Genomic DNA, 20,147 nt, shown 5'->3' with positions numbered 1-20,147 from the left:
TTTTTCCATACTCACAGAATTACTCTTTAGATGGGTGTCATTTTTAAAACTCTCCACAGTGTCTTTTAAATCCTCTTTGACAACTTTTTGGCAATAATTTACCTTTCTTTGGTTAATTTTGTGAAAACATCTGTTCCCAAGGGTAGAAAGGATCTTTGGATCCCTTTTACATATGATTAGGTGAGGCCAGCACCCCCCACCTTATGTGGAGTGCTGGGGGGATACTGGGTATCACTCCCTTTTCTCATTCTAAGGTAACATTTATTTTACAAGGACAAACTTACCTTTAATGACTGGTGGCAGTGAAACATTTTATTAATTCTTTGCACCTTTACTGCGTGCTGTTTCCACAGGCCCGGTAAAGGCACCCATGAGTGCTTGTTTTACCAAAATGTGCCCTGTCTTCCTTTTTTTGCCATTTTAGTGTTCCTTGTCCTTTCTTGTTACTTCCCCTGACCACCAGGGTGGGAAATTCCTTTGCGTGATTTTTATATTCAGGGAGAGTCCTATGGACTCCCCCGCCCAGGCTCCAGAGTGTCTGTGAAGGAAGGAAGCGAGGGAGGAGTCCAAAACTCTGCAGGCCTTTGTCTTCCAGCCTGAGTGCCAGATCCCAGTTCAAACTGGGAGGCTGCCTGAAAGGACTGCCAACCCCCCAAGTTTGAATGTTGCATGGCTGTTTGATTGGCTGGGGTCCTCCATAAACGTCTGATCATGGAAGCTGAAGATGTAGTTGACCACTGGAACCAAAACTGAAGAGGATGATGAAGAAAACATGGCTGAGACGATTTCTAGCGACCGGGGAGCCTGCTGTCTAACCAGAACCTGCTGTTACCCTTCCTTCCAAGCTACCTGTGAACTCCGAAAACGACGACCCTCACCAAGAGCCTAGTGAGACCTACAAGACTCAAGAAGACCTGCATTTTGAGTCATCCCACAACGTGCGGCGACCTTGCAGGGCAGCAATACCCCAATTGTCTGGGAACTCCAGCCATTGTGTGTTGCACGGTCTTCTGAATTTCCGAATCTCAGTGAAACTTTGTGGGCATCCTGCTGGATCTCCAGACGCATGATTCCAGTCTGAAAAGTCACTTCACCAGAGTGCTGGACCTTACAAATGATGAAAATCTGACCAGCGATATTCTGTCTTCTCCTGGCTCCTGAAAAAGGCGCCACATCCACAGAGCCATGACCAGCTGCAAAGAAACTCTTGCCTGAAGCCTTCTGCGTTGAGCTCTGCTGAAAAAGCCCATCCAGAGTCCTGTCTTCTGTCCTCCGGACAAGGAATGCAGTGCCTGGATTTTTGACTGCAGATCCTGAAATCCCTCCTTTGGCATCCTCTTCTTCTGTGCTGAGTAGTCCACGTGAAGAACATTTTGTTTCGAGCCTTCCCCATGATCCCTGCTGAAAAAGTCCTTCCAGAGTCTTGTCTTCCATCTTCTTGCCAAAGGAATTCACTGAGTGGGTTTTTAGTTGCAGCTCTTGAAGTCTTCTTGCAGGAACTCTTCTTTGCTGATAAGGTACTGTGCTGGCTTTGGTATTTACTCACCTTGAGCCTGAGTGATTTTTGTGTATCCTTGGGGTGCTGCTGTGCTGGAGAGGCCACCCATCCAGTTCACCCAGGCCCACTGCTGGAATCCTCTTAGGGTGTCTTCTGCGAAGCTCCGGACCCTCAAATAACGTTTCAAATAAAATACTTACTTGTTTGCCCAGTCTTCCTCTGAAACTCTGACTTTACCTGCAACCGAGCCTTATCTCACCCTGCCTACTGCTGGCTTCTAGACCACTAGGGTCCCTCTTGTGCCTCTGAGAGAACTCATGTACTAGAATTGGGAAGGGCTAGATAGTTTAAGGGGTCTGCCTTTTAAAGTAAAATAAGTGTTGAAAAGTGTACTTACTTCTAACAGAGTTAGTTGGTAACTTTAAACTCTCTGAGTGAATAGTTACAAACAGTTATTACTTACATTAGCAATGTGCTGCCATGTTAAAAGGTATGTATAGGATTTTCTTACCTTGAATAATTCTAACCGAAAGTAGACTGAAGGCTGTTACTCACCTGTGAATTGTATCCTCCACTTCCCAAACGTAATGCTGCTGGTTTCACTTTATTATTCCTGTTAGGATATACATGTATGAGTGTCCCCAATTGGGTCTTGCATCCCCTGACTTGCTGTTAGCCTGTACAGAATAAGACTGCTTAGGTTATACTTACCTTTAGGTTGCTGGTAGCCCTTTACAAAGGTATAGAGGTCTCACTTACTTTGAGCTAGCTGTGTGCCAATCTAAAATAAATTACATAGTTCCTGATTGTCTTAGTGTGTCACTGAGCTTAAAAGTAGCGGTAATGGTATATTACACAAAAGGGTTTACTCACCTTGCGTATAACTGGGTTATCCCAAATGAAGTTAAAGGTTTATACTGTTCCTAGAATAAGTGTGTCACTATTCACAAAAGTATGTTGTGCAGTTGACTTACTATGTGATTTTTTAGCTCAGTGTCACAGTACAACTGTTAGGCTCTACTACCCTTGAATTACTGTATGTAATCTAAAAGTAATTATTGGTGGGCCTTCCCTAGAACACCTGTTAGGTGTTCCAAATAAATATGCGTTGGCTTCTGTGCCTTCATGCATAGTGATGTGTGTTTTTTTAAAAAGTGTTTATGACTGACTAGTACTTACCCCAAGACTGGCCTATGTGTGTAATTATAATAAACCTTTATTTTTTATATTACTCCTGGTTGCCAGTGTTTCTATCGTATCCTTGATGTACTACACGTTCAATATACTTCCCTACAGCCCTCTCTCCCTCCTATGATAAGCCTGGCTGCTCTGTCTACGCTACCCTATACTCAGGTGGTACAGCCTTATACTCAGAGTGGAGTCTTGTACTGCCTCAGTTGAATGGGTTCACTAAGCCCTTAGTTGGACTTCATAAAAACTGTCCTAATAGGCTGCCCTTTTTACCCTTGCACAAGTTACAATGGTGTTTAAGCCCTTACCCTCAGGCTCTACTGTGTAATAGTGGACCTTTATCTTCATTAGAGGCCTTCGCATTTGGCTCAGCACCAGTAACTTAGACAGCGGCCGCTTACTGCACAATAGGACCTTCTCGGGCAGCCTTTAGCACTTCAGAAGGATCTGATATAAGGAGTGATAGGTTAGATGTTCATATGTATGCTAAATCTCCCACACCTGTGAGACCCCCAGCATGTCTAGCTGGACTTGTGGATTATTTTTCTATGTTCCCGGGGGAGTGGGAACCTTTTACCCCACTCACCCTTTTTTTACTCTTTGCATGGAAGTCATTTTTGTGACTCTCCATACTTTATTTGGGGAATCATACTTTCTGGGCATCTACATTTTATTGTTGCAGCACGCAGCACTTTCGGTGCAGTGTTGCTTTGGGAGCCCCTTGGCTTCCATTTTTATTTTCTCTTGGGATCCTTGTGTGAACAACTGTTCTCAGGGGTAGAAGGATACTTGTTATCCTTTCTGCAATTCCCATTGTGAGAACAGTACGCCCCTGTCTTATGTGGAGTGCTGAGGGGTTACACTGTATCCTCTTTCTCCCTGGCTCTGTAACATTTCTCTTTCAGCCCTTTACTTGCCTTGCAGAACACATGTTCTCGAGGGTTTAGAGGAAACTTTTTTATCCTTTCTACAATTCCCATTGTGAGAACAGTACGCCCCTGGCTTATGTGGAGTGCTGAGGGGTTATACTGTATCCTCTTTCTCACTGGCTCTGTAACATTTCTCTTACAGCCCTTTACTTGCCTTGCAGAACACATGTTCTTGAGGGTTTAGAGGAAACTTTTTTATCCTTTCTACAATTCCCATTGTGAGAACAGTACGCCCCTGGCTTATGTGGAGTGCTGAGGGGTTATACTGTATCCTCTTTCTCACTGGCTCTGTAACATTTCTCTTACAGCCCTTTACTTGCCTTGCAGAACACATGTTCTTGAGGGTTTAGAGGAAACGTTTTATCCTTTCTACAATTCCCATTGTGAGAACAGTACGCCCCTGGCTTATGTGGAGTGCTGAGGGGTTACACTGTATCCTCTTTCTCCCTGGCTCTGTAACATTTCTCTTTCAGCCCTTTACTTGCCTTGCAGAACACATGTTCTTGAGGTTTTAGAGGAAACTTTTTTATCCTTTCTACAATTCCCATTGTGAGAACAGTACGCCCCTGGCTTATGTGGAGTGCTGAGGGGTTATACTGTATCCTCTTTCTCACTGGCTCTGTAACATTTCTCTTTCAGCCCTTTACTTGCCTTGCAGAACACATGTTCTCGAGGGTTTAGAGGAAACTTTTTTATCCTTTCTACAATTCCCATTGTGAGAACAGTACGCCCCTGGCTTATGTGGAGTGCTGAGGGGTTATACTGTATCCTCTTTCTCACTGGCTCTGTAACATTTCTCTTACAGCCCTTTACTTGCCTTGCAGAACACATGTTCTTGAGGGTTTAGAGGAAACTTTTTTATCCTTTCTACAATTCCCATTGTGAGAACAGTACGCCCCTGGCTTATGTGGAGTGCTGAGGGGTTACACTGTATCCTCTTTCTCACTGGCTCTGTAACATTTCTCTTACAGCCATTTACTTGCCTTGCAGAACACACATTCTCAGAGGTTTAGAGGATATTTGTATCCTCTCTACATTTTATATTGTGAGATCAGCACACCCCACCTTATGTGAAGTGCTGAGGGGTTACACTGTATCCCCTTTATCACTGTTCCTGTAACATTTATGTTACAGTGACAATCATACCTTTTTGGCTGGTGGCAGTGGACGTGATCTTCTGACTTTTGCACGGTTTTTAATTGCAGGCTGTCAACCCAGCTGCGGTAATCCACAGAAGCGTCCCCATTCATTTAGAATGGTGGTTGTATTCTTTTTTTGCCATTTTAGTGTGCTTGTGATTTCTTGGTGCTTCTTCTGCCATCCAGGGAGGGGGAGGGCCTGGTTTGATTTTTGTCGTCAGCAGGATCCGTTTGTGTAGCCTGCCGAGGCTCGAGAGTGTCTGTAAAGACAGGAAATGAGGGTGGAGTCTGAAATTCAGCAGCCCTTTGTCTTCTGGAATGACTGCCTGGAACCAGTCCTAACTGGGAGGGTGGCTGTCCTTGGGGAGGCTGGCTGTAATTAAAGGACAGCCACCCCTTAAAGTTTGCCTGTAGCTTGTGTGCTGATTGGCTGGGTTCCTGGATAAATGGTCTGGATCTGGACGCTGAAGGTAAGTAGACCACTGGACCTGAATCCGATGAGGGAGAAGAGAAGGCGGCTTTAGCTGATTTCAGTGACCGGAGATTCCTGCTGTGTAACCGCTGTCTGTGCTGACCCCTTCTTTCATGCGACACATGAGCCCCAAAGACGCTAACTCTGACCCTCAGGCTGGTGGGACCATTCAGTCTTAAGAAGACCTGCATTTCGAGTCATCCCACAATGTGCTGTGAGCTTCCTGGACTGCAAACCACCCATATCCTGGGACCTCGAGGCTGAATGCTGTACAACCTCTTTCTGTGAACGAATATCGCTGAAATGATCAGATGACGACCGTTCCACATCTCGTACCTTGAAAAAGGGTGCCAAATCCACAGAGCCACAAAAAGCACAGAAGAATCCTTTGCTGGGAGCGTTTCCTCTTGACGGCTGCTGCAACTTACCATACAGTGTCCTTTCTTTCTTTCGTCACCACGACCAAGAATCGAGATACTGGGTCCTGTACTGCTGCATCATGAAAGTATCAGTCTCCAAGCTCTTCACTGCTGAGGTACTGTGTGGCTTGAAGTGAATACTTATCTAAAGTCTTGTGTCACTCCTGTGTCACTGGGGTGGTTATTTGTGTGTTTGGGAGTTCGCCCATTCTGTTCGCCCAGGCCTAAAGCTGGAATGTATCTATGGAGCCTTCTACGAAGTCCCTGAAAACTTTCTACTAACTCTAAAGTCTGTACTTACTTATTGGACGAGAAACCCTCTGGAACTCTGACGTTCCTGCATCTGTGCCTTATCGTGACCTGCCTACTGTTGGCCCCTGGTCCACAAGGGTCCCCATTCTGCCTCTGAGAACACTCATGCCCTAGAATAGGGAAGTACTGCTAAAGATAAGACCAATGTGAAGAAAAGGTAACAAGTGTTACAAAGTACTTGCTATGTGTTAGTGCTGCAACTGCATATTCCTGAAATAGAATAGGTAACAAGTGTTACAAAGTTATTACTTGCCTGTCAATTGCTCGATGCCATTCTGAAAAGTATTACAAAGTTTGAACAAGTTACTTACCTGTAACTGTTGTTCTCCAGCATGGGTCTGGCATGGATTCACATGCTCATGAATATTCCCCGTCGTCAGGCTGGGAATCCTCGGTAAAGAAAAAACCAGTATCAGTTTCGTTTCTGATCTGTCTTTCGTAGTAATGACCAATCACTGGTCTCTGCGTCATACTGACCACAGCCAATGACTGCCCTCTACCTAAGCACCGCCTCTGGCAGCCATCTTCAGATTTGGAAGCACGTGAAGTGGCAGTATGACCAAGTGAAGAGCCGCAGAGGGGTAGGCGGGAGGGTTCGCATGTGAATCCATGCCAGACCCATGCTGGAGAACAACAGTTACAGGTAAGTAACTTGTTCCTTCTCCAGCATGGGGTCTGGCATGGATTCACATGCTCATGAATAAAGAATACATAGCAGTACACACATGCACAACCACGGGAGGTGGCAAAGGCTCAACATTAAGCATCACATCAACTCAACATTAAGCATCTTACCTCCTCACCAGGCTCACCTCAGGCGAACAGGTTGCGCAGCACTGCTTGGCCGACCCTGGACTCCTCCCTGGAAACCCGGTCGACGCAGTAGAATTTCGTGAAGGTGTGCGTCGACCTCCACGTAGCAGCCCTGCATATGTCCAGCAGGGGCACACCAGATAGGAACGCCGTGGTAGCTGCGATCGCTCTGGTGGAATGGGCTCTCGGACGGCCAGGCAGCGGTCGGTTTGCCAACCGGTGACAGCACATGATACAGCCGGAGAGCCATCTGGAGATGGAAGCCTTCGAGAGAGCCTTCCCCTGATTGACAGGTCCAAAGTTCACAAAGAGTTGTGACGTCTTCCGAAAACCCTTCGTGCGGTCCACGTAGAACTTCAGCGCTCTAGCTACATCCAGCGAGTGCAAAGTCCTCTCAGCCGGCGACGAAGGCGACGGGAAGAACACAGGTAACACCAAGGGTTCGTTGAGATGGAAGTCCGACGGTACCTTGGGCATGAAGGAGGGGTGCGTCCTGAGCACTACCCTCGTGTCGTGGAAAATCAAGTACGGGGCCTTGCAGGAAAGGGCCTGGATCTCTCCCACTCGTCGTGCGGAGGTGATGGCCACAAGAAAAGCTGTTTTCCACGATAGAAACTTCAACGGGGCCGAGTGCAGAGGCTCGAACGGAGGTCCCATGAGCTTGGTCAGCACCACGTTGAGCTCCCACGCCGGGGCCGGAGCCTTCACCGGCGGGAACGATCTGAACAGTCCCTTCATGAACTCTTTCACCAGACGATGAGACCACAAGGACGCCCGCCCCGTGGTTCTGGTGTATCGGGAGATCGCAGCAAGATGAATCTTGATGGACGCGTGTGCCAGACCAGCTTTGGCCAGCGTCAGCAGGTACGGCAGTACTTGGGGAGCCGTAATCCGTAGAGGGTTAATCTTCTGTGCGTGGCACCAGACAGAGAACCTCTTCCATTTGTGTCCGTAGCATTTAAGAGTCGAGGACGCCCTGGCCTTTGCAAGAACCTCTCTGCAGTCGGCCGGTATGTCGTATCCTCCAAACTCTAGCGCTGCAGGAGCCAGGCCTGCAAGTTCAGCGACTTCGGGTCGTGGTGGAGGATGGCGCCTCCTTCCCTGGAGAGTAGATCTGCGTCCGCCGGCAGCTTGATCGGCGGGGACGCTGACAAGTCCAGAAGGTCCGGGAACCATATCTGCCTCGGCCACGCAGGTGCGACGAGGATCATCCTGCACCGTGACCTCTTGAGCTGGTTGACGAGCCGGATTAGCAGAGGCAAGGGAGGGAACGCGTAGAGGAACAGGCCCTCCCAGGGGAACGAGAAAGCATCGCCCATGCTCCTCGTCTGGGGAAACCTGCTGGCGAACCTCCGGCACTTGGTGTTCGTCGCCGTCGCGAACAGGTCGATCTGGGGTGTGCCCCACCGTCGGAAGAGGCGATCCACCAGATCCTGCCGTAGTTCCCACTCGTGGCACGAGCGCAGCTCCCTGCTGAGTGAGTCGGCGATGGTGTTTTTTATCCCTGCCAGATGAAACGGCACCAGAAAAATCCCTTGGGCGACGGCCCAATGCCACAGGTCCTGCGCCTCCTTGGACAGCGCTGGGGACCTGGTTCCGCCCTGTTTCCTGATGTAAAACATGGTGGTGGTGTTGTCGGTGAAGATCCTCACCACCTTGCCCTTGAGGGACGGAAGGAAGGACCTGAGGGCCCAAAACACTGCACGGAGCTCCAGGACGTTGATATGCAGGGACTTCTCCGTCGGGAGCCAGAGTCCCCTTGCGTGCAGATTTTCGGTGTGCGCTCCCCACTCTTCCAGGGAGGCATCCGTGGTCACAGTCTCCTGGTGGGCTGGGGTCTGGAAGTCCATGCCCGCCGTCAGATGCGCGCGGGTGCCCCAGCACCGTATCGCTCGTCGGAAACTCTCGTCGAGCTTGATCCTTTCCTCGAAGCTGCCCGTCGTCTGGATCCAGCGCGCATCCAGGAATTCTTGCAACGGGCGCATCCGGAGCCTGCACATGGGAATGAGGTAGATGCAGGAAGACATCATCCCGAGGAGGGACTTGATGGACCTCACTTTGGCCGCGTCGGCCACCAACATCCGCTGCACCTTGCCCAAGATGGTCCTGGTCCTCTCCTCCGACGGGGAGGCCAGAAGGGACACTGTGTCGAGCCTCGCTCCCAGAAACAGTGCGACTTGCGCGGGCACCAGGTGGGATTTGGCGTAGTTCACGGAGAATCCCAGGTCCGTGAGGAGTTGGACGGTCCTTGCCGTGTGGACCACGGCGAGCTCCCTCGTCTTGGCGCGGATGAGCCAGTCGTCCAGGTAGGGGTAGACGTGAATCCCCTCGCGGCGCAGCTGCGCCGCCACCGGTGCGAGGCACTTGGTGAATACCCTGGGTGCCGACCGTAGTCCGAAGGGAAGGGCTTTGAACTGGTAATGACGCCCTTGGACCACGAATCTGAGGAATTTTCGGTGCCCCTTTAGGATGGGAATGTGGAAGTAGGCATCCTCCAAATCCAACGACGATAGGAAGTCTCCCTCCTCCAGCTGACCCAGGACGTGCTGGAGGGTGACCATCCGGAACTTCTGCGCCTTGATGAACTTGTTCAGACGTCGCAGGTCTAGGATGGGGCGCCATCCTCCCGTCTTCTTCTTCACGAGGAAGTATCTCGAGTAGACTCCGGAGCCCCGAAGCCTCTTTGGGACGAGTTCGATGGCGCCCTTTCTGAGCATCGCCTTTACCTCCAGGAGAAGTTGAGGGACGTGAAGTTCTTTCCTGGCCACGGGGGGGACGCGCGGGCACCTTCTTTGAAACTCGAGCGCGTGGCCCCGGGCCAGGGCGTCCAGCACCCAACGGTTGGTGGAGATGGACTCCCACACGCTGACGAAGCCAGCCAGCCGGCCTCCCACCGGGGTGCTTCGGTGGGGGCCCGACCCCACGGCCGGTTCAATCCTGCTTGGACGCGGCCTTGCCGCCTTGACCTCCTTGGCGACGACGGCGGGGTCCGCTAGACTTGCCTCGTCCTCTGTAGGCCTCTTGCGACGACGAGCGGGCCGCTTGACGGTAGGAAGCGAAACCGCCGCCGGAACCTTTGGAGGCGCCCTTGCCTCCGCCGCTCCGAAAGGGCGTCCGTCGTTGCTGCAGGACTCCAAGGGCCCGGGCCGTCTCAGTATCCGCCTTGATGGCCTGAAGGGAATCGTCCACTGTCTTCCCAAACAGGTTGTTCCCGTCGAAGGGCATGTCCAGGACTCTGGTCTGGACGTCCTGACGGAAGTCCGTAGCTTTGAGCCATCCACGACGTCGAAGGCAAACGCCGTTGCCCAGCTGGCGGAACCCAGTGTCGGCGATGTCCGTCGCCACAGTGATGGCGTGGTCCGAGGCCACCTCACCTTCCTGCAGGATCTCCAGGGCCTCCGCCCTCTTGTCGTCCGGCAGAAAATCCAGCAGGGGAGCTATCTTGTACCAGAGCTCCCTGTCGTAGCGGGCCACGATAGCCAAGGCGTTGGCCGCTTTAATCGTTGTCGCTGCCGACGAGATGACTCTACGTCCCATAGCATCCAATTTCTTTCCCTCGCCGTCCGGCGGGGAAGTCGATGTGGAGGCCGCACCCCCCCCCCCGCTTTCTTCCTGGCTGCCGCGGAGACGACGGAATCCGGGGTAGGCTGCGCCCGGAGGCATAGGGGGGCCGTGTCCGGGACCCGGTACTTTTTCTCGTACCGGTCTCTTCTAGCTGGCGTCGTGGAAGGGTTCTTGAGGAGGGAAAGGCCCTCATCCCAAATGTCGTCCAACAGAGGCACTGCGAGGACCGTCTTCCTCTTGGCCTCGCGCCGCTGATAAAGGAAGCCTTCCTTTTTCTTCTCCTCAGGGCAGAGTTGGAAAAGCTCGGAAGCCCTGGAGATCATGGAGTGGAAAGATCCGATCTCGTCGGGCGGAGAAGCCCTGGTGGGAGGCGACGACGGAAAATCCTCGTCGTATGCCTCGTCGTCCGTACCCGTCGCTGCCGTGTCAGTCCCCGTATCATCCCCTCGGGTGGACGGGGAGGAGGGCTGGACGGGGCGCGACGGTTGAAAAGGAGGTGGTGGATGGATCCTTCTTTTCTTGGTAGGGGGAACACCAGAAGGTCCCGGTTCTGGATCCCCCGACGGGAGAGGTTCCTCCGTCGGTAACGGTAGCCTCGTCCTTATCTCGGAGCATAAGGACTGTATGGCCAACAAAATGGCCGCCGAGTTGTCTTGCGGCGCTGGCAGAGGGGAGTCCGACGGGCGAGCAGGGGCCCCGTCGGTATCCTCGACGATGTCGTCGTCGTCACCTGCGTCGGGGTCCATTCCGACGGGCTGGCCTTCTTCCACGCCTAGGCCGTGGCTTAAGACCTCGATCAGCTCCTCTTCTGAGGTTGAGGCCGAATCTACGACGACGCCCTGCCCCCCCTTCTTCTTCCCCACGGAGGGTTTCACGGGGGTCCTATCGATGGGCACAAAAGAAGACTCCCTCCGAGGAGGCAGGGAGATTCTGGGCCCTGAGGTCGCCACCACTGGTGCAGCCACCACAGGCTGAGCCAGGGCCGCCGCGACCGTTTCGATAGAGGGCTTGGTCGGATGGATCAAGGCCTTCACCACCTTAGGTGCGCTCACCGCCTTATCCTTGAGGGAGGGGGCACTGCCACGCTCCTCCTCTGCCTTAGAGCTCGACCGGAGCCTCTCCAGGAGCTTCGCCGGGTGCTCGGCCTTCCTCTTACCCGACCCAGAGCGTTGGCTCGTGGCTGATGGTGCCGGGGAGGGTGCGCCCTGCCTGGCGCCCGTAGAGCCCGACCGTTCGGCGCTCCCGGTGCCAGCGGACTCGCGGTGCTTGGCCTTATGTTGGGCCCCCGTCGCCGGGGCGCCCTCAAAGGTCTTAGAAGACCGCTCGGATTTCTTCTTCTTCTCGCCAGACGGGCTCTTACCCTCCAGCCAGTTGGCGAGACGTTGATGGCGGTCCTTCATGGTCCGTTCCGACATGTTGCCGCAAAACGCACAGTCCTTCTCCACGTGCGTCTTGTCCTCATGAAGGCAGTAAAGGCAGAAAGAGTGTTCGTCCTCCTTAAAGACGTTCTGCAGCTGGCATCCAGGGCAGACCCTGAACAGCTTTCCGGGCGTCGAGCTTCCCTTCTCCTGGGCCATCTCCGAGACCGGGCCTGAGAAGCTTCTGGAGTCCTCCGAAGCGTAGCTCGACGAAATCTTCACCCTTGAGGGGCACAGATGAATCCGACACGGGTCCCCGTTGATCGGATGTAGGATCGGTGGAGCTTGAGGCTCTTTTGACCGAAAGAATCGAAGTTTTTTGTGAAAAAGCGCGAAAAAAAAGCACTAACGCTCGAGAGCAATAGCACGAGGATCCCAACACATGAACGTGCGGTAAAAATCTGAAGATGGCTGCCAGAGGCGGTGCTTAGGTAGAGGGCAGTCATTGGCTGTGGTCAGTATGACGCAGAGACCAGTGATTGGTCATTACTACGAAAGACAGATCAGAAACGAAACTGATACTGGTTTTTTCTTTACCGAGGATTCCCAGCCTGACGACGGGGAATATTCATGAGCATGTGAATCCATGCCAGACCCCATGCTGGAGAAATTTAATTACCCTTGAATAGTGTTCCACCATTCTAGAAAGTAATATTGCTGGTATAACTGTATTATTGCTTGAAACAGAATACATGTAACAGTTTACCAACAATAGGGTCTGCTTACCTTGAATAGCCTTGGGTCATTCTAAAAGTCTACTAATGTGCTTGTACTGCCCCCATGAATAGCAAACTGCCATTCTAAATGTGTAACACTCGGGTGCACTCACCCTGAACTGCATACTGCTATTCTAAATGTGTAACACTCGGGTGCACTCACCCTGAACTGCATAGTGCTATTCTAAATGTGTAACACTCGGGTGCACTCACCCTGAACTGCATACTGCTATTCTAAATGTGTAACACTCGGGTGCACTCACCCTGAACTGCATACTGCTATTCTAAATCTGTTTAGATACTTTTGTTTGCATACCATAAGTACTGTGTTGGTTTTTATTCTCTGTTTATGATTTATAATAGTACTTTCCATTTCTGAAGAATTATCTTTGCCTGTGTATATATAAAATAACCCATTATTTTTGCAAAATATCAGTGTATACATGTTTCTTTGGACCATATGTATGCCTCAAGTTCTTTGTACCTTTCTACAGGCCTCTCCTCCTCCTGAGATAAGACTGGCTGCTCCGTCATTGCTACCAGCATACCAGGTGGTACAGCCTTATACTAAGAGTTGGAGTTTCTATATTGCCCAAGGTATAGTTTTATAAAGTCCCTTTGGGAGGAGTATAGAAAAACTGTCCTAACAAGGAATTCTAGGTTCCAAGAGATATACTGATAACATAACACCAATACCTTATAAATGTACAATTCCATGCATTCATATATCAACAGCAACAACAATAATTAAGCCTAATGGCCCACGGGAATGGTCATTATCATGTGATAATTGCTGACATGAACGCTCTGCCCCAAACAAAGCTGAAGTAAAAATAAACTGTGGAAGGACAATTATCCAGAGTGATAATGACCTCTCCACAGGTCTGCGAGGACATTGGCCCTCATTCCAACCCAGGTGGTAAGTTCCCTACTTTACCACCATGGTGTAAACTATGTTTACACCATGGTGGATGGCGGATTTACCGCCCCATTCCAAGGTGAGTGGGGCGGTAAATCCCCAATCCCCATTTACCCTTCCCCATTCCCGTTTTTGCCCCATAGGGCATAATGGGAGTGGGGAAGGCGCTAATTACGGCACAGTAAATTACGGTGCCGTAATTAGCGCCAAGGACGCTTAGCGCCTTGGTACTTAACGCCGCGTATGAAATGTCGTGCGTCGCATTGGTTTACCTGCTTCAAATCTCATCTTCCAGTCCTTGCTGTTGAAGTTGGTGTTTATGATGGTCCAGAAAATGTCTGCCCCGTAAGGCAGGGAGAGAGCGTGGAGCAAGAGGGGGACGCCCAGCGAGGACAGCTGCGAGAAGTCTGACTTCAGAACACGCCACAAGCTGCAAAGCAACAATGCCAAGGTTAAGAGCCAAATCATGAATTTAGTGCCTTTCGTAGGTTTATTTATTTATTTGTATGGTATTTATAGCACGCAGAAAGACTGCGAGGATTCGAGGCGCTAGGGGTCTTGTATTGTTTTAGGATAAAAGACCTTTGTGTGATGCATCTGTACCCTACAATGAAACTGGTTTCTGCTGGTAATGTGTTTGCGGTCAGTAATTGCCTTTGTGACTACTACTTCTAAACCGGGACACAAACATACTGCAAAGTTCTCATGTTATAAAGTAGTTCAGTGGAATGGTGTGCTTCAATTAAGCAAGCCAATTGCAAAAACATATTTGCATAGACCTTTCCCGGTGTCTGTTTGCATGTTTCAGCCGTGGTGCATGGAAAACAGAAATCAAAACATGAAAGGCATAGATACCGCTACGGAGTACAATTTGTGTCTTCCCACCAAACAGCAAAAAAAAAAGAAAAGTTCTTAATCAAGGGCCTGCAAACTACAACTCCCGTCATCCTTAGCTATCATAGTCAAAGCTGAGGTGTCATGGGAGATGTAGTCCAAAACATCTGGCCTTCCCTGGTTACAGCAATCTGGTAGCTATCCCTCAAATTAGGTTAGTGAGCGATTGAACATTTTTACAAAGCACCAAAGGCTGTGTGTGGATTTCTCCAGTCAGACGTCTTCTGAGCTTGTTTGGTTGCTTCATGAAGAAAAGGGTACCTTCCTAAGGACACATTGGGCCTCATTACGACCCTGGCGCTAAGGGATTACCGGTACCGGTAAGGGTACCTGTACCGGTAATCCCTTAGCGCCTGATTACGAGGTCCCTTTGCAGGTTCACACCTTAACGGCTGGTTTTACCAGCCGTTAAGGAATGGACCCGCAAAGGGACCTTGGTGCTAATTACGGTACCGCAATTTGCGGTACCGTAATTACCACCTTCCCCATTCCCATTGAGCCCTATGGGGCAAAAATGGGAATGGGGAAGGGCCATGGAGGAAGGGGGAATTACCGCCCCGCCAACCTTGTAATGGGGTGGTAATTCCCCCTTTCTCCATGGCGGAGTCGGTAATTTACCGGCATGGACCATGGTGCTATTACCACCGTGGTCTTCCGCCTGGGTCGTAATGAGGCCCATTGTATATTGCCTATCAACGAACGTGTTTATTCTCTCATTTTATCTATTTATATGTTCTTTTAGAGCATGAACAAGGCCACAATGTTTGTCTGAGCAGGGCACGAAATAAGGTATATGCAACTTTGAAGAAAGGCACACGTCCAATTCAAAATGTAAAGTTAACAACAATATTAAACAACTACAGGCAGTCACTTCCTACCTCATCATGAAAAAATAATAGGTGACCATCCCATACATAGGAAACTTCTACATTAAAAATAACTCTTTCCTAGGGCTAGTTTGCAGCTTCTTCCCCCAAGGAAGATCTCTTCAATGTTGATGACTAGAGAAATGACCTTACCTCTAACCGGCGGACCTCTTGACTCTTTGTACAGCCTGCGACCATCAATTTAGAGGCCGGATGACCTCGAGTGTTAAGGGCCTGATCACAACTTTGGCGGTAATACCGGCAGTATTACCGCCAGCAGTATTAGCCCTATCGCCGAACTCACCAGCGCTAATAGCGCCGGATCACGAGTTTGGCGGTAATGTTAATCCCCATTCCCCATTGAGCCCATTCGGGAATGCCCATTCCCCATTGGGCTCAATGGGGAATTTTCGCGCTCTTACCGTCAGCGGATTTCCCGCCGGCGGTAATAGCGCACATTTTCGGCGGATTTCCCCCAGCTCAGAGCTATGGCGAAATCTGCCGAAGTCCTGATTTGGCGGACCCTTAAATCCGGCGGTAATAGCACTACTGCCGGATTTAAGGGTTACCGCCAAAGTCGTGATCAGGCCCATAGTCTGCTTTGTGTGGCAGCCAGCCTACCTTCAACACTATCCCAGCTCTCTGGGGATGCCAGTGAAATTGTTATCAGATGGGAGTTGTAGGATTGAAATTGAAAACCAATCACTTCAGAATACCTTCAAGGTCTAAATATCACAGTTTTACAAAGGTAGCGGGCGCCCCTCTCTCGCAAGAACGGACATGATAACCTGTTCAGTGGTTATTAACCACTTGAGAGTTCGCAGCCACTGCTTTTACTCACTGTGCCTTTCACAGATGGGAAATATCCATTTGCATATCAGTCTTTGTCCTGCCCAGGGGCAGTCCAGCACCGAAATACAATGGCAATTCCAATCTGAACGAGAGTACCACCAGCAACCCCATACACGTGTTTCACCCTTGTTGGGGATCATCAGTGAGGTGAAGCTGATGCCTCTCTAAGCACAGTGAGAGGGAGACCACGTCTGGTTGCCCCCAGGAGACCTAGGGTTACCAATCCCAGGTTCCTTAACAAATAGTTTTACAAAGGTAGCGGGCGCCCCTCTCTCGCAAGAACAGACATGATAACCTGTTCAGTGGTTATTAACCACTTGAGAGTTCGCAGCCACTGCTTTTACTCACTGTGCCTTTCACAGATGGGAAATATCCATTTGCATATCAGTCTTTGTCCTGCCCAGGGGCAGTCCAGCACCGAAATACAATGGCAATTCCAATCTGAACGAGAGTACCACCAGCAACCCCATACACGTGTTTCACCCTTGTTGGGGATCATCAGTGAGGTGAAGCTGATGCCTCTCTAAGCACAGTGAGAGGGAGACCACGTCTGGTTGCCCCCAGGAGACCTAGGGTTACCAATCCCAGGTTCCTTAACAAATAGTTTTACAAAGGTAGCCGGCGCCCCTCTCTCGCAAGAACAGACATGATAACCTGTTCAGTGGTTATTAACCACTTGAGAGTTCGCAGCCACTGCTTTTACTCACTGTGCCTTTCACAGATGGGAAATATCCATTTGCATATCAGTCTTTGTCCTGCCCAGGGGCAGTCCAGCACCGAAATACAATGGCAATTCCAATCTGAACGAGAGTACCATCAGCAACCCCATACACGTGTTTCACCCTTGTTGGGGATCATCAGTGAGGTGAAGCTGATGCCTCTCTAAGCACTAAGGGGCGCCTGCTACCTTTTTTGTATTTTTGAAAGGAACTTGGGGTTGGTCACCCTAGGTTACCTGGGGGCAACCAGACGTGGACTCCCTGCTCACTGTGCTTAGAGAGGCTCAGTTTCACCTCACTGATGATGCCCAACAAGGCTGAAACACGTGTATGGGGTTGCTGATGGTACTCTTGTTCAGAGAGGAATTGCCATAGCATTTCGGTGCTGGACTGCCCTTGTGGGCGGGACAAAGACTGATATGCAAATGGAAATTTCCCATCTGTGAAGGTACAGTGAGCAAAAAGCAATGGCTGCGAACTCTCAATGTGGTTAATAACCACTGAACGGGTTATCATGCCTTGTTCTTTCGAGAGAGGGGCGCCTGCTACCTTTTTTGTATCTAAATATCACAGGATGAATGTTTAATTGACTCATCTTTATTCACCCTCGACGCTATGTTGGTTTTTAAGAACTGAAAAAAATCATTCCACCTGAACTGGAAAGTAGAATAAACCATTTCGGCTAACAAGGACACAAGCCCCAGCGCCACGCAGCAACCACCCCTGGAAGTTCACTTACAGCTAAGAGCCACATGAGCAATGGATTGTGGGTATGCAAATTAGCAAAGGATACACACATTTTGCTCCCTATTAGTAAAGTGCCCTTGCCTAATATAGCAGTGCTATTTAAGCAATAAGCCCCGAGCTGGGGGGAAGGGGGTGCATTACCTCTTCAGGTAATGCCCGGAGCCCATAGTTACAGGCCTGAGCAAAGCAAGGGCCTTAACGAAGGCCCCGGGGCATTACCTGAAGGGGTAATGCCCCCTCCTGCGAGAGGCTTATTGCTATTAATACCCCTGCCCGTAAGACCGGGGGAACTAAAAGCATTTGTTTTCTGTCGCAAAACTCTCCTGCGTTTCACAACAGAATAAAACGTTAAAGAAAATGCCCACCGGGGAAGGGAAAATGAAGTCTGTTTTCTCTTTCCATTGCGGCCTTTGAAAACAATGAAAAAGGTAAACAAATAAAATGGCAACCATGGAAATGAGAGAAAGGACTATGTGTGGTCCCTTCCTCCTTTCCATGGTGCCCTGTCACAGATCGGGAGCAGACGTGCTGGAGAAAGAAGTGTTCCCAGTGCATCCGCTCCCGAAAAGCAGGTAAGTGTGGGAGGGAGGGAAGGAAGTAAAATAGGGGCAGTCGGGAGGCCGGTTAGAAGCCCTTACCTGATTCCCCGTCGAGGGCAAATGGCAGCCAGCTGCCCTGAGGAGGCTCAGAGCAGCGGGATTACCATCTGGTTACGCCAGCGTTCTGAACCTCCCTATTGGCTGGGAGGCCACCACACACCCCTCGCCGGGTACTCATTCATGCATAGCTTTATCAACTCAGGATATGCATCCCTCAAGGATACTGACAGCTGCACATATAGACACATGGTCTATTGCTGAATGAGGACAAAACACAGCTCATCATCCTGGGTACGCCCACCAACCTCAATAAACAAGGCCAGGATTACTCATCCTTCATAATCGATGGTAACCTCATTAAAGTGGCCAGGGAGGTAAAGACCCTTGGTTTCTCCCTCGATTCCACTCTCTCCTTTACCAAACAAGTGAATTCCATGGCCTCTGCCACTGCCTACACTTGTAAGCTTATTAGAACCAGCAAACCCTTTCTCTCTGACGACAGCTGCATTATCCTGGCCAGAGCCCTCATCCTCTCTAGGCTAGACTATTGTAACACCCTCTACATTGGTGCCAATAAATCGATTATCCAGAGGATCCAAATCCTCCAAAATAATGCCCTTAGACCAGCCCTCCGTGTGGCTAGAAGAACCCATATATCTGAGATTAGGCGCCAAAGCAATTGGCTCTCGGCCTATAACAAAATCCAGCTAAAAACTGCATCCCTTACCTACAAAGCACTGAATAACGCTGCCCCCAGCTATCTCACGGATAGATTCTGCAGAACAACATCCATCAGACCCATGAGACCAGTTAACACCAACTGCCTCACCATCCCTAGATTCAAGCTCTCGAAGGTTGGTGGTTGCAGCTTCCCTGTCAAAGCGGCCCAACTCTGGAACGCCATGCCACCTTCAATTAGAGAAGATCAATCATACCTGAACTACAGACTTAACAAAATCAACTGGCTCAAGTCTACCGATCATTAAGGCCTGTTCACCCCCTCCTGCTATACCGACCAGCCAATTTACCCACGGCTAACTTACGGCCTGCCGGTTTTCGATTGCTCCTCAGTGCTTTCACTGATTTATATGTATTTACTGTACCCGTATATGTTCTTCAGTGTATTTATTGACTTATACTTGTTTTGCGCCTGCACTATCTCTTCTCATCATGTGTAACTTGTAATCTAAGCCTTGCATATCCTTGTAACTTCTGTGCCCTGATACGTCTGGGTCTGGCGCGCAATCCAAATGAATAAACAAACAAACAAACATATGTTTCACCCTCCTGGGGAATTGCCGGTGTAGTGCAGTCTGACATCCTTCTGGCTGGAACATTGGGGCATGTTTACCAAATGCCTTCAACGTGATGGGGGGTTTAAAATATATAATCAATATCATTATGATTATGACGGCTTTATATGGATAGAAAAACTTGTGTTTAGGTTTTAACGAGAAGCCCAATGATCTTGAAGTGCATCATGATATCATGAGGAAGGCTTTGAAACTTGATGGGATATGTGATTATTTTTACAGGATGCCCTTAGGAGCCACGGATACGTCCTCATTTTTTGGCAATAAAAGGGTTTCACTGGTTCACATGAGAGTCACACTGTGGACTACTCCTGCCTGAAAGCACTTATCAGATTTCGTGATGACTCCTTAACGTGGTTGCAATGATTTCCCTGTTGCCGTGAGATCGGCTACAGGTGTGCTTTGTTGCTGAACCAAACCTCCTGCGGAACCAGGGCTCAGCTCGTCACTCACAGAGAGGCAGCAATGTTTCTTGAAGGCCTCTATGCTAGCAGTTTTGGTAGAATTGCTGTACTTAAGGTTATCTAGGCAGGTTGTCCATCAAAAGATCGAATAGAGAATACTGAGGCAGAAAACGCCCAATTTTTTAATCAAATTTTTGGCTTGAAATGTGGAGAACACCCGACGCAGGCCATCCACCCAACATTCCTTCTACTCTAATATATCGACCTATCCCACTCCCCATCTATTAAAAAGTCAAAAAATGTTAATTCATAAATTCTGCATTTTCTTCCTCAGTTTTTTTTTCATTCAAATTCTTCTGTGGG

General features: G+C 49.7%; 1 protein-coding gene across 9 annotated transcripts in view; it reads right to left on the bottom strand.

Annotated features, from left to right (window-relative positions):
• The window catches only part of UNC79 (unc-79 homolog, NALCN channel complex subunit), a 538,994-nt gene that overhangs the window by 318,238 nt on the left and 200,609 nt on the right, over positions 1-20,147 (bottom strand). For all 9 annotated transcript variants that reach the window (XM_069637971.1, XM_069637972.1, XM_069637973.1 and 6 more), the window contains one exon: positions 13,663-13,820. In XM_069637971.1, coding sequence (XP_069494072.1) covers positions 13,663-13,820 — 158 coding nt within the window. The remainder of the gene's footprint in view (positions 1-13,662; positions 13,821-20,147) is intronic.

Source organism: Ambystoma mexicanum, chromosome 14 (assembly GCF_040938575.1).
Source record: "Ambystoma mexicanum isolate Mex_15411 chromosome 14, UKY_AmexF1_1, whole genome shotgun sequence".
Classification (NCBI taxonomy): Eukaryota; Metazoa; Chordata; class Amphibia; order Caudata; family Ambystomatidae; genus Ambystoma; species Ambystoma mexicanum.
This window is presented reverse-complemented; position numbering and strand designations above follow the sequence as displayed.